Source organism: Electrona antarctica, assembly GCF_951216825.1.
Source record: "Electrona antarctica genome assembly, chromosome: 11".
Lineage (NCBI taxonomy): Eukaryota > Metazoa > Chordata > Actinopteri > Myctophiformes > Myctophidae > Electrona > Electrona antarctica.
The window spans coordinates 10,313,767-10,327,311 of NC_136792.1; the positions used below are offsets into that span (position 1 = coordinate 10,313,767).

At 41.8% G+C, this 13,545-nt stretch overlaps 1 protein-coding gene across 1 annotated transcript; it reads right to left on the reverse strand.

The window, feature by feature from the left end:
* Positions 1 to 5,969: 5,969 nt before the first annotated feature.
* On the reverse strand, positions 5,970 to 12,680 carry exosc5 (exosome component 5). The gene is made up of 6 exons (XM_079514565.1): positions 12,522 to 12,680; positions 10,328 to 10,441; positions 9,615 to 9,736; positions 8,271 to 8,411; positions 7,544 to 7,633; positions 5,970 to 6,160 (listed from the first exon to the last, which is right to left on the reverse strand). Exons 1-6 carry the CDS (start codon positions 12,646 to 12,648, stop codon positions 6,065 to 6,067), a joined length of 690 nt encoding a protein of 229 aa, XP_079370691.1. The 5' UTR covers positions 12,649 to 12,680; the 3' UTR covers positions 5,970 to 6,064.
* Between the last annotated feature and the right edge of the window lie 865 nt (positions 12,681 to 13,545).

A 13,545-nucleotide genomic window follows, 5' to 3' on the forward strand; every position in this document is an offset into this window, starting at 1 on the left:
TCTGTGTCTGTGAGATACCTTGCTTTCAATAATCCCCAGTTGACATACTTTCCCCACTCAAAAAGTACTCACAGTCAGCATTCTAACATGAACTCTAACATGATAGACAGGCTCTGTTTGCCGCTTTGTCATGAATTTCTAAGGAGGAAGGACAAAATGCTACAAACAATATGCTGATGATGTGAAGTTGTTTGTGTGTGGCATTCTTATTCTACCAGCTAGTTAACTGGTTCTCAACCCTGGTACTGGTTATCCATACTGCTGCTAGTTGCCTAATGCCGCCCGCTACTAAATTACACTCATTCTTTGTCCCAGGGTCTGAAATGGACCGTTGAGCTGCAACTGAAGGAAATTATGTTCATTGCAGTTGCGTTTCATTTCGGTGTTTCTATGTTGTGGCTCGTTGACGCGTCGTTAACTCTACAGGATCTGTCCATGCTGGCACACAATAACTGAATAACACCTAAATGAAACGCATGCCCGACTAGTGTTCAAATGGTTGCTGTGAAAACGATCTAGTTCCATATTGGGACTTCTAACCAGACGTGCGCTAGGTTGTCTGGACAGGAACTGACAGAGTTTGGTATGATGTGACCCCGCTGATGCATGAGTCTGTCCAGTTTTCATTTTTGACAGTGATCATTCCGAAAGCCCTGCATGGTGAGTTTGCACTTTGTCACAGTAAATCTGCTACAAGCTTTAGACTCTCCGCCTTCCCCTCATATCAAACAATCCTATGAATAGACTTGATACAACCTCTGGGATCTGTTTGCTCGTGCCATAGAGAAAATGTTGATCTTCGAGGGTAACCTCAACGGTAAAAGCGAAAAAACGAAAGGTCTCAACATTTTCCATTTGTATTTTGTTTTAAACAGTGGAGACCAGAGTTGAGTATGCTATAATTATTTATTTTATTTCCTAATTCAGTAAAAGTTTTGGGTTCTGGTGAGGGCAGTGTTGGATCAAGACATGGCCACATAGGTCTACAATCCAGTGGTTCTCAAAGTTGGTGCCGTGCCGTGACGCAAGTCCAGGGGTGCTGCCGAATACTGATATAATAAAGTACTTTATTGTCAGTTTGCACTGAAATTTGTCTTGCGACTGTAGCGGCCTTGTATGCAACACATACACACATTTGACATAACACAGGACAAAAAAGAAAATACAATTACATACATAGAAACATAAGGGCACAGAGCAATGTCCACAGCTCGGTCTAGTCCTGGCCAAAATCCTGATTAAGCCTCAAAGTCGACTGATGGACAAAAGACCCCTTCAGTCTGACCTTATTGTATGCTGGAACACCATATCTCCTTCCTGACGGCAGCAACCTATACTCTCCATGCAAAACATGGCTAGTAGAGGTGATATTCCTTGCTAACCTTAGGATGCTGTTATCATACGTGGATGTACAGTATCGTCTCTGAAGTGCATGTCCATGTCTATAAGTGCATGTTGTGACTTTAAGGCTTTGGACAAACATCCATACCAGGTGGTACTGAAGAACAATCATAACAACAAGTGAAAAACTAAAGAAGGATCCATCTACTAGCACAAGGATCTTAAACGGCAAAGTTTCACTTACTTAAACCCTCTATACAGTGGCGTGCACAGACATTTAGAGGGGCAGGTGCTCAAGTTAAAAAAGGGCACCTTGTGCAGCGCGTGGAACCGGCCGGTTGCCTTAATCCATTTTGGGCGGGAACCCTTTTTGGTGTTAGCATTATGTTATGCTTTAGCTATTGAAAAATAGCAATCTACAAGCTCATAGCGCGCCACCGAGTGGCGCGCTACGAGCTTGTAGGTCTGCTATTTTTGAAAAATCAAAAAAAAAAAACTAAAAAAACTAAAAGTTTTTTTTTTTTCCAAAAGGGCACATTGCCAAAAGGGCAGGGGGTGCTCTAGCACCCCCTAGTGTCTATCTGTGCACGCCACTGCCTCTATATATATACTTAGTAAGACGGACCACCAAACCTCCTTGCCAAAAATAGCCAATCTACAAGCTCACATCGCTTCACGTTGCGACACGTTGTGAGCTTGTTTATTTGTGGCTCGAGCCATTTGTGGTGAATGTTCCCCCCAGAATAAGGATGCTGGGGTTCAAGTGGTTAAATGTCAAGTAGGCTATGACGTAATTTTCAATCTGTTGTAATGTTCTCTCAAGTTCCCCTCTGTGACATACAGTAGGCCTATTGTATCAGAGGGAAAATATTTACATAGGCTATTCCGTAATATGACATAAATGTAAGGTTGAAGTAACAAAATAATATTTACAGGGGTGACCTGACCCAACAATGTTTGAGAACCACTGCTCTAAGCTCTAAATCTACTGTATTTGAGCACTTTGACTCGCCTTTCCACTCAAGTTGACTGCTTTAAAAAGTTGCAGCCTGTTCAAAAATACAAATCAATAAATGCACAATACACTAACTAATATTATTAATAATCATTTATATATTTTCTTTTAAATGTTATTGCATCGTTGAATTGATATACGGATCATGACAAAAATAATCGCAATTTTCATGTGTAATTCTCCCACCTGTATTGACCAACTCCTTGCAAACTCCACTGTATAGGTTAATAATGCTAAACAAATGACGTGACTTGCATAACCATAATTTATGACAAAAATGAAAATGTCTTGTCAATATTATTTTTAGTGTGCAGAGCTGTGTTGATTTCGTCAACTAAAACTAAGACGAAAACATTTCGTCGATTACCGTTTTCCAAGACATTTCAGTGCTACCCCCCCAAATATACTTGTTTCTAACAGAACTTTTCTTTTTTTCTTCCCCAAATAATAACTTTTGTCATATGACATGGATTACGATTAACTATAACTGAGCCTTATAGTTCGTAGAACACTGAGCATCTGTTTTTGCATCAATATCATTTCCCCCGGCTGGTATTAAGATTAAAGGGGGGGAAATGAATTTGTAAAATAGATCCATATGGTTCTCAACTCTGGTCCTGGGTACTTATACCCCACCTTTCACATTACGCAGTAAATACCTCATTGTGAATACTGTGCAAATTACAGGTGTCCCAGGTCTAAATTAGTTCCTGATTGGACCGAGCAATGTATACCGGGTGGTTAAAACAGAATCAGAACTTTTAATAAAATGAATATGGTCAGATGGATGAACTGATACTGTATATGTGTGGAACAATTAATGATCCTGTCTCTTCAATAAAGATTAATTGTATCAAATGAGAGAGTATGTCAGATATGCTGTACATTCCCCTGAGTGATCGACATTCTTGTTACATTATATGTAAATAAAAAATAAAAGTGAAAAGGTCTATGGAAATTTGGAAAATAAATGCACTTGATTCTACATTCATCATCACTCTCGTCATGCCATATCGTCGCTGTCTGGCAGAAGACAGCCAACTCCATTTTTATTTCCCCCCCCATAATTCCCACCCTTTACATCTGTGTGTTGGTTAAAAACAATATTGAACCACTGAAGTATTAAAAAGTAGAAAAAAACAGCTAACTCCATTGGACCCTCAAACTGTCTGCTAAAGTAAAGTCAGTATTGCCGTTTAAAAAAAATATATGGTTTTCTTCATTACTTGGAAGATGAACGTTTTGCAGTTAGCTGGTTTCTGCTTGACAGCATCGATATGTTGGCCAGAGGTCTTATCTTGTGCATACAGTATGTGCATGAATGAAATGTTTTGCTTTTGATCACTGCTACAATTCAGGACTTATTTTAATTAATACATGGTTATTTTAACGAATCTGTATGGTAGAGTACGGGTATGTTAATACAACAAGTAGGACATGTGCAGTGGTTGCTGGTGATCTCCATGATACTTGATACTTTAGACCCTGGTGTCAGGTGGTTCATTGTCTCCACCAGGCCGAAGGCATGGGGAGAGAGTATGTTTTGCACTCCGTCCGTGTGTCCGTCCGTCCGTTATCAGCTTATCTCCGGCACCGTTAACCCGGTCGATGCCAAACTTTGCACACACACTCCCTGGATGCCAACGATGAACCTCTGCCCCACATTTTCCAGAACGGCCTGTTATAGCGCCACCATGAGGCAGCTTTTTCACATTTTTGAGTGGTGTAAACCACTCCTACAACTGGCTTTTGTGTGCAGAAAAAAATGACCATGGTTGCTATGTTCAAAATAATTTCTGACGTAATTAAATCACACCCGGGTGAACTGGATGACCGTAGCAACCGTGGTCATTTTTTCTGCACAAAAAAAGCCAGTTGTGAAATCACATCCGGGTGTGATTTCATTACGTCAGATCAGAGCTCAATAGCCTAGATCTAGGAAAGTGGTCACTCAGTTCACCCGGGTGTGATTTCATTACGGTGATTTCATTACGTCAGACATTACGTCAGACCACAGCTGATCATGCTATATAAAACCTTACACCACTCAGTTCACACGGGTGTGATTTTTTACCTAAAACTGCACCGATCTGCGTGAAACGTTGCATGCACACTCCCTAGAGGCCAAGGACAAACCTTTGACCTGCATTTTCCGCATCTGCCTTTTATAGCGCCACCAGGAGGCCGACTTTTGTAAAACACATTTTTTGATATTACTCCTCCAGATTCTGTCTAAAAATCTCACAAATCATTACACAGCATCTCTATAGTCATGTGCTCAAGACGGATCTGTCTGATATTTCATATTCCATCCTAATTGGCTATAATTGGCTTTCAAGGTTTGCAAGATTGCCCCACTTTTGAACAAAAGCCTCAAATCATGAACGCAGCGTGCAATTTACGTGAAATCTTTCACACATTTTCTTACTAGGCTGAGGAATATATATCCCACCCTTTTCACATTGGCCTGTTATAGCGCCACCGACAGGTTGAATTTTGCAAAACACATTTTTGGAACAAAATGCAAAATGCCTCAAATCATCCAATTGCCATCAAAGGCGTATGAAGAAATGGCACCCTTTTCACATTGGCCTATTATAGCGCCACCAGGAGGCCACAACCTGACCTGGCTTGGTGGAGACCTGTGCCCCGAGGGGCACTTTTTGAAGCAAGCAGTGTTGTTTTTGTCGACTAAAACCAAGACCAAAAATGTTCGTCAACTACCTTTTTCCATTGACAAAAACTAAATGAAAACTAAGCTATGATGACTAAAACTGAGACTAAATATACTGACAATTTTGTCAACAAATAAAAACTAGACTAAAATGTTAGGGACTAGTGGACAAGAGATCCAGTATAAGTCATTTTACACTTGGTTGCATGCTGAAAATAGCTGATCTACAAGCTCACAACATGTAAACAGTCATTACGACGGCAAAATACACTTTAGTCGACTAAATCAACTGTAGATTTAGTCAACTGAAATCTTATGATATTTAGTCGACTAAAACATTCCATGTGACTGAAACCAAATGAAAACTATTGAAGAGACTATGACTAAAACCAAAATTTGCTGCCAAAAACAACACTGGTACTGTACCATAGCAGTGTGCAGCTGTTTCTATTCAAAGCTGGGTTTGTGTGCAGCAGTTTAACCACATGTACCCTTGTTGGTCTGAAGCCTAATTTTACTGTTGAGTGACGCCAATGCGCGCCATCTTACAACAAATTAACAAATAAGGTTTGAACTCCAGCAAAAAGCTTCTTTTACACTCTGTGCCGCCCTTCCTCTGTCACCCAAGCACTCTCTCACTCCCACACACACACACACACACCACACCAAATGAGCCTCGGAAACCCAGACGTTTTTATTTCCAGGGAGAAAAAAAAAGGTTGGGTCCGAGTCCACTTCAATACGGCATAAAGTAGCGCAAACGTCGATCACTCTGCTGATTTCTGATCGTCTGCACCTTTGTTAAATTAACGCACACACTCCTCTCTCTCTCTGTCGATCTAATTAATTAGTCTCATGTCGCGCAGCTGTGTCTAGGTTCTCCCGGCGGATCCTGCCGGGAGCTGCCTATGCCATAGAAAGTAGCCAGGCTACTCCAAATTAACAAATCAACATTTATTAATATGAACAGACTTGTATGGTTGGTAAACAAAAGACAAATCAAACGAGGAATGAGACTGAGGTCAGATTCTTCTTCAGAGTGTTTTGGAATATCGCCGCCTGACGGAATCTCTGTAGAACTGGAAGATCTTCTCTGATGCATTCTGACTGACGGCTATACACTGCTGCAGCTGTGTGGACAAAATGCAGAGAGATGTGTACTTCAAAAAGGTGCAATACATGACTTTTAGGTACTAGTCCTTACCCGTTCGAATATATGAACACCAAATTATGTACAAGTGTGGGTAATGTGATTTAACACAAAGTATGCCAAGAACGCGTTTAATCGCCACACCCCGCATGTGCCAGAACGTAAAAAATCTCTTTAATTTCATTTAATCCAGTAATTTTATATATATATATCAAAATGAGACAAACTGCGATCTTTGAGACCTTATAAAAGTCTAAACTTTGATCGCGCTAAGAAAGTGAATCCATCGCGCGTCGATGCACAGCCTAGAATGAGGCAAGGTTGATTAAATAAGGTTAGGAAGCGAAGACCGTACAGTAGACTCCATGTTGCTCCCTGGAAGGAAAGAAACATGCACAATTAAGACCAAGGAAGCTGAACGCGGAAGTGTTGGCTGAATATAGCTCATTATGCATGTTTCTTTCCATCCAGGGAGCAACATGGAGTCCACCGGGCGGCGGTGGGTCAGGGGTAGAGTGGCCGGATGGTAACCGCAAGGTTGCCAGTTCGAACCCGGGCTCCCCCAGAGTTAGTGTCCTTGAGCAAGACACTGAACCCCTAATTGATCCTGATGTGCTGGTTGGTGCCTTGCATGGTTTCTGCAGCCATCGGTGTATGAATGTGTGCGTGAATGGGTGAATGTAATGCACAATCTATGTAAAGCGCCTTGGATAAAGGTGCTATATAAATGCACCATTTACCACCATACGGTAAGGTTGGGCGATATAGCAAAATGTTCCCATCGTCTGGCCCAAAATCGCCGATAGACGATATATTCGTTCAATGGGATTACAGTTTACAGCGAGTCGCGAGTCGAAAAAAAGACAGATCCACAAGCTCTCAACGCGCCGCTGACGCGATGCGTTGAGAACCCGCAGATGCGCCTGTCTCTGCAGCGCCGTTTGCAACGCGTTGAGTGCTTGTAGATCTGTCTGTTTTTGCAGCGCTGGTGTTCGCTCACGTTGTCAATAACATAACACAGGCGGAGATGAAGTGGAGTTCAATCAGTGCGTTGAATCAGCAGCAACAAGCCAACACCACCAGCCTGTTGTGTTTTTATTCCCTCCCGTCTTTTTTTTTTTTTTTTACTTCACGGGTCGCGCATTGGGTTGAGATGAGACAGCGGTGTGACTGTATATTATTAAACTGCATGGGTCCGTAACTGTCCGGACTACGTATAGTGATTGGAACACATCCGCTGCGTAGAATTGCATACCGATGTAGTATGTCCAATATATGTCCAATATATCCCCCGTCAGACGGATACAGTGTAGTTTTATGTCCTACCTTGGGCATTCAAACACATCGCTCCTGACCAACTGACCTCATGGACTGAAAACGACCCTTTGGTTGATGACATCATCACCTTGCGTTCCGTACTGTCTATGGCGAAGGTCATCAGAGCTCGACTTTCCTGTGAGGTCAGCAAAAAGGGGCGGGACTCAGTTAACATATTCAACGTAGGACGTTTCCGAAACCCATTGTACACAGAATCGATATTCACAACGCCCTAGAATCTAGCACACTCTGGTTCTCCAACTTGGGGTTCCAGATAAATGATATTTAGGAACAAAATGGAACCCAACTGTTAACCAAGTTACATTAACACCTTTTCCCTGTGTAGATTGGGGGAAAGTGGCCTCACGCATGTCAAAAGCAACAACAATATGCTCCAATTGTGATCCATTTACCTTCTCCTAGCCTGGGCAGCATTCCTTTTCGGGTTTACGATCCGGTCGGGAGCGGATGATATCGCTACGTCATGTTGTAGTATTGTTTTGTAGTCAACAATCATCCGGAACTTCCTTTTCCCTCAAACCGATTTTTCTCAATAAAAGCTGCAGAGAGAGCTACGAGAGCTTTTACTGTCATTCTTCCTGTTTGAGGGAAAAGGAAGTTCCGGATGATTCTTCCTGCCTGATGACTACAAAACAACACTACAACATGACGTAACGATATTATCATCCGCTCCAGACCGGTTCACACACGGCACTTTTGTAACACAGACAAGGCTTTCCTCCGAGGTGGAAAGCCTGGTGACGCGAGGTTACCTTCTCCTGAGCTGCAGTGGGGTCAGTGATGATCTGACCGTCGGTGTCGATGGCACAGGTGACTCCAGAGAACAGGCAGCTCATGGCCATGCCTGCGTCCATTAAAGCCATGCACGCAGCGTTCAAGCAGCAAGATAGAAGCTGTGTCCTGGATAAGGAAGAACACTTGGCAACAACAACAACTCTTGATCTCTTTGTCAATGCATAAATCATAAAAGATGAATTAGTAAATAAAGGGTGACAACTCTAAATTACTCTGTTGTGTTTGCTTAAATGTAAAATTCCTGGTCATATCAGTCAAGCAAGTGTGCAATACAGTGCACTGTTGCATGCCCTAGAAGTGGCTCAATGGTGACATCTACTGGTAGAATGATTTAGTGCACATCGCCTGCATTGACCAGATTCTGAGCAGGCAAATATTTTCCATAACAAATAGCAGCCTCCTGGGAGTTAGACATTGTGAGCCTGAATTCCTTTTCAACCATAATTATTACCGTTCACATGCACTTCAAAGCTCAAATTGACTAGCAATAATAAAAAACACAAATGAAAGTGTAAGTGATCTTATATATCTATAGATGTGTGACTTGTGGAAGGGGAGAGTGGCTTTAAATAACTAGAATATTCAGGATGAGAAAATGGTAATAAGAAAACTCTTAGAAAAGCATTCTTTTGCATCTGAGAAACCTTTGCACATCAAACATCTGAACAAGCCTGAATGAAGATCGCACTTAAGTGTGTCTGAACATCACCGGAGCATATAAAACCCTCTCCAAGTTCACCTGGAATTTTAACAATAGAGGAGGAACATCGTTTGAACTCTTGTGCTTTTGCTTCTTTGTAATGTTGACAGCATAGTAGCTGAAGCTTGCTCTGGGCTTGCACTTCTCTGTTGTCGGGAGGAAACCTCATAACCCCAAAATGTTCATTTTTCAGGAAATGAAAAATATACATTTTTCAGGAAATTAAGAAAAACATATATTTTGAAAACAAAGCAATACATCCACATCAAAGTTGGTGTTGTGACTTTATATATTGTCAATTACTTCCATGAGAGGGGGAGAGGTGGTGGAGTTAGTTGCTTTATCAGACATTTTGAGGGTCCAATGGAGTTAAGGTTTTGTCCAAAGCACTTTTTACTACTTTCCATTGTTCAATATTTTCGAAACAACACACAGACGTAAAGGGTGTTCAATAGCACTGATTTTTTGCCAACAAAAACTCTAAAACCTCAAAAATGGAGTTATGAGGTTTCCTCCCGACAGCAACGACTTGTTGTAAAGTAAAACCATCCCACAAAATGATTCAAATGTACAGAAAGTGAATTTGTACGAAAAAGGATACCGAGCCGTCATCGTGCACCACCTGGAGGATGAGAGTGAGGGACGAGCGAGGGTGGAGGGAAGACAGCAGAGCCGCCTCGCATGTCTCACGCACGCACTGCTCTCGCGCTCGCTCTTGGACACCTGAGGACGGAACGGAAAAAGATTGAAGACAGACGTTTGTCCACACACACCGGGACAAGAGTGGATGGGATGGGGTGGGGGGAAAAACACTTCAGTGTTTGAGCGGGAACCCCTTTTGGTGTTTTAAAGCATTATGTTATACTTTAGCTATTGAAAAATAGCAGATCTACAAGCTCATAGCGCAGCACCGAGTGCCGCGCTATGAACTTGTAGGTCTGCTATTTTTGAAAAATCATGAAAATGTGCCTCAAATCTTTGAATAAATATTATTGCAGCGTGAACATTTTGACTCAAATCTTTGCTTCTGGGGAGGTCCCTGGAACAACATATTTTCAGATGGGGGTCGACGGCCAATTACATATAATTTTTGGGGTCCTTGAAATATTGAGCACCACTGATACAGAAACATAAGGTTTTTCAGAAAACTGTCAGGATTTTGAAGACATTTTTTAAATTTCGACATCAGGCCTAAATGGGTTAACTATTTCATACCCCTTTAACGGTGCTGAAATACAAGCTCACAAGGGTCGCATTGCAATTTGCAATGTGTTTTGCTGAGCTTGCAGATCAAGACACGCAAGTCTCATTCACCTGGTAGTCCTACTTTGGGCTGTATCACGACCTCCAACGTTGCACGGTCATAGATCTCCTTGCTGACTTTGACCTCTGCTGGGCCGTACGCAGCTGCCAACATACTGGTGTCTCCTTCACACAGACACAAGAGCACAGGACAGGGGTTGAATCATATTACAGTATACAGAGACAAGGAGACATAGGCGCCATAGACATAGACATGGGTCTGAATGCCCCCCGCACTATTGGGGGGCATATTTATTTATTTTTGCCAACCTCTCTAGCACTAGCCTACTCTAGCACTGTTCCCAATTCCCATTTTGTTGCACAATCGTCATTGTGTATTGGCTGCCGCTGCATGCTTGCCTCTCGCCGCAATGACCATTCTGGCTATATAGCCTACCCTACGTGCAGTAACTGCAGTTGCTCTCTACTCTAGTCTCAACTCTCCATCTTGAATATTGTCCCCCCACTATTTACGTCCCGACAGCGCCACTGCAAGGACAGATACATATTATTATCAGTGGCCACTCAAGGTTTCTAACGTTTTGGTGCCCAAGGCACATCAAAGCGCAAATCAGAATGTCAAAGAACACCTGTATTCATATCCCAATTATCCATGCCTCTATAACACGTCTTATTACTCAGTAGGTAATGCCAAATAAGAAGTTTAACCATTTCATACTTTCAAACATTTTCTAAAATAGCCCATCTACAAGATCTGGCATTTTCACTATTTTGTCATAAGGGTTTTTTTTGTTGTAGGATTTGCCTATGTATTGCGGAATGTAGTAATAATGTCACAAAACCACAGCGGTATATACATAAGTAGGGGATTGTTCAAGATTTGTAAAGAGGGAAATTGCATAATATATTACATGATGCTTAGATCTGTATCATTTTAGGTACATTTACCTACATTTTATATTATTTTTGAGGGGCACTAGCCCTTCTATGTCCAGCTTTTGGTGTGTGTGATCACAAACTTTGTCCTACACAAACATTAAATGTCATTGACAATGAATGGACAATTTTGAGCGTTTGTGTAAACACAAAAAATGCGTAACACAAACATTGATTGATTGAAGTATTTATTAACAGTTTGCAGAATTACAGTACATTTCAAACACAACTCAATACAAAAACTGTCAACTGTCAGTGGACGACGCAATAAAGCATTACACTTGTTTACAAGAGGGTCCACCTTGTTCAATTATAACATATAGAGACGTACAAATATACACTTCTATATAGCCAACAACAGGAAATCATCATAGAGGGGGGAAATAACGGGGGAAAAAATCATATACAGTGAGGGGGAAAAGGGGTGGGCGGTGGGGGGGGATCATTTTACAGGGGCCAGTTTCGAATTGCAGCCGTCCGTAGGTGTCCTTTGAGAGCGGTTTTGAAGGAGTCAAGGGATTCGCATGTCTTAATGACTGTTGTTAGGGCATTCCACTTTTGGCATAGGAGCAAAATTAATTTAGTCCCTTGTTTGAGCCGAATCTGGGTTGCACATTGTTTGTTGAACTCCCTCTGGTGTTGTGAGTGTGGACTTCATTAACATAAAGGAAGTATTTAGACAGGTACATAGGGTATCTTGGTGCTGTATCGAATCTTGTGGACCAGACCCATTGCAAGATGCTGTACTCTGTCGTCAACCCTAAGCCATTCCAGCCTGTCAAAGTGGGCAGGGGTGAGGTGGGTTCGGGGAGTGAGGCCAAGTAGTAACCTGACCAGTTTGTTTTGGGAAGTCTGGAGCATTGTTTTAATGGCCTAGGGTGAGGAGGACGCAAATTGTGATTGGCTTGGATTGGATGAGATGATGATAAGAGCGCCCCTCACTTCACACAGGTGTGATTTTACACTTCCCAACTCCACTACATCTAAGGCAAATATTGCACGTTTGGTTTACTCCACTACAATTATTAGAAAGCTATAGCTTTATTACTTAGCAGATATGACAAAAACATAACTGATAAATAATGCAACGATACCCAACAGCACGTGAAATAATCTCAAACGTTAACAGCTGTAAAAAAAAAAAACAATTGAATTGTGAAAAGAAACCGTACAGCAAGCAACGAATCTGTTGTTGTAGGCAAGCGACACCATGATAATGATCAGAGTTGGGGTGCGATAACAAATCTGCTACTTAAGTGTTTACCTATCAATCAATCAATCAATCAATCAATCAATAATCAATAAAGACCTTGGGTGAAGGAGGCAGAGCCGTCAGGTCGGGACAGTAAGCTCTGCTCGCAGCCAAACTCCCTCAGTTTAACATGATGAAGCTCCTGCTTCTCCATCGTGATGTTCTGTTCTGTTGCTGAAGGCATGGACCGTCGCTCCTGTGTGACGTACAACAACGTTTGTGTTTTGCTGATGACGCGTAATGCATTTTTTGTATATGGCTGCGTCCCAATCCTTTTCACTGCAACCTTTCCCTTGTCGCGCTGGAGAATATTGTATTCATATGAGACAATTTCAAAACTCGGCTGAGCGAAGTAAACTTTTTTTCAACTTCATATTTTATGAAGTTTTATTTGGCACATCAGAAGTTCACAGTCAGTTATAAAAGAGTATATGAAAGTATTTTGAGCAAGTTTCCACTTTTGGTTTTTACTAATTATTTCGATTTTTGATTTTAAGGCCAAAATCGAAAAAAAGGAAAAAGAATATAGCTTAATAGGGCAGTGGTTCCCAAAGTGGGGTGCGGGGACCCCCAGGGGTCCTTAATGGGGTTCCAGGGGGTCCCCAGCTAAATGACAGTTTGGAACCAAATGGACCCTTATGGGTCTGTAACTCAAATGGACCCTAACTAACGGGTCCATTTGGTTCCATTTGTACACTCTCAGAGTTAAATTAACATTGATTTTACAATATAAATGGGGTGTCCCAATCATAGAAATACCATTAAATGGGGGTCCGTAGACTAATTCATGTCAAACTGGGTGTCCTTGAAATTAAAATGGTTGAGAATCACTGCTAGAAGTGTAAAAATCTTCTCTTATGGGGATGTCCCTGGCATATATTTTCAAATGGGGGTCAGCGGGCTAATTAGTGTCAATTTGGGGGTCCTTGACATGAATACGTTTGGGAACCGCACTGGCTTAGGGGTAAACTAAAGTAGCCTATACTATAGTCAATGGTGTAAACATAGCCTACATTAACCACTTTAGCGATATTATAGCCTATACCTATAGTAGCCTACCTACAAGGTCGCATGCGTCACA

Excerpts from the sequence above, each read along its gene's own strand:
- exosc5 (XM_079514565.1), bottom strand. The coding sequence starts at position 12,648 with ATGCCTTCAGCAACAGAACAGAACATCACGATGGAGAAGCAGGAGCTT. Across the intron at positions 10,442-12,521 it reads CTCTGCCTCCTTCACCCAAG|GAGACACCAGTATGTTGGCA; the intron begins GTCTTTATTGAT and ends GTCTGTGTGAAG. Across the intron at positions 7,634-8,270 it reads CCACTGCAGCTCAGGAGAAG|GAAAGTCGAGCTCTGATGAC; the intron begins GTAACCTCGCGT and ends CTGACCTCACAG.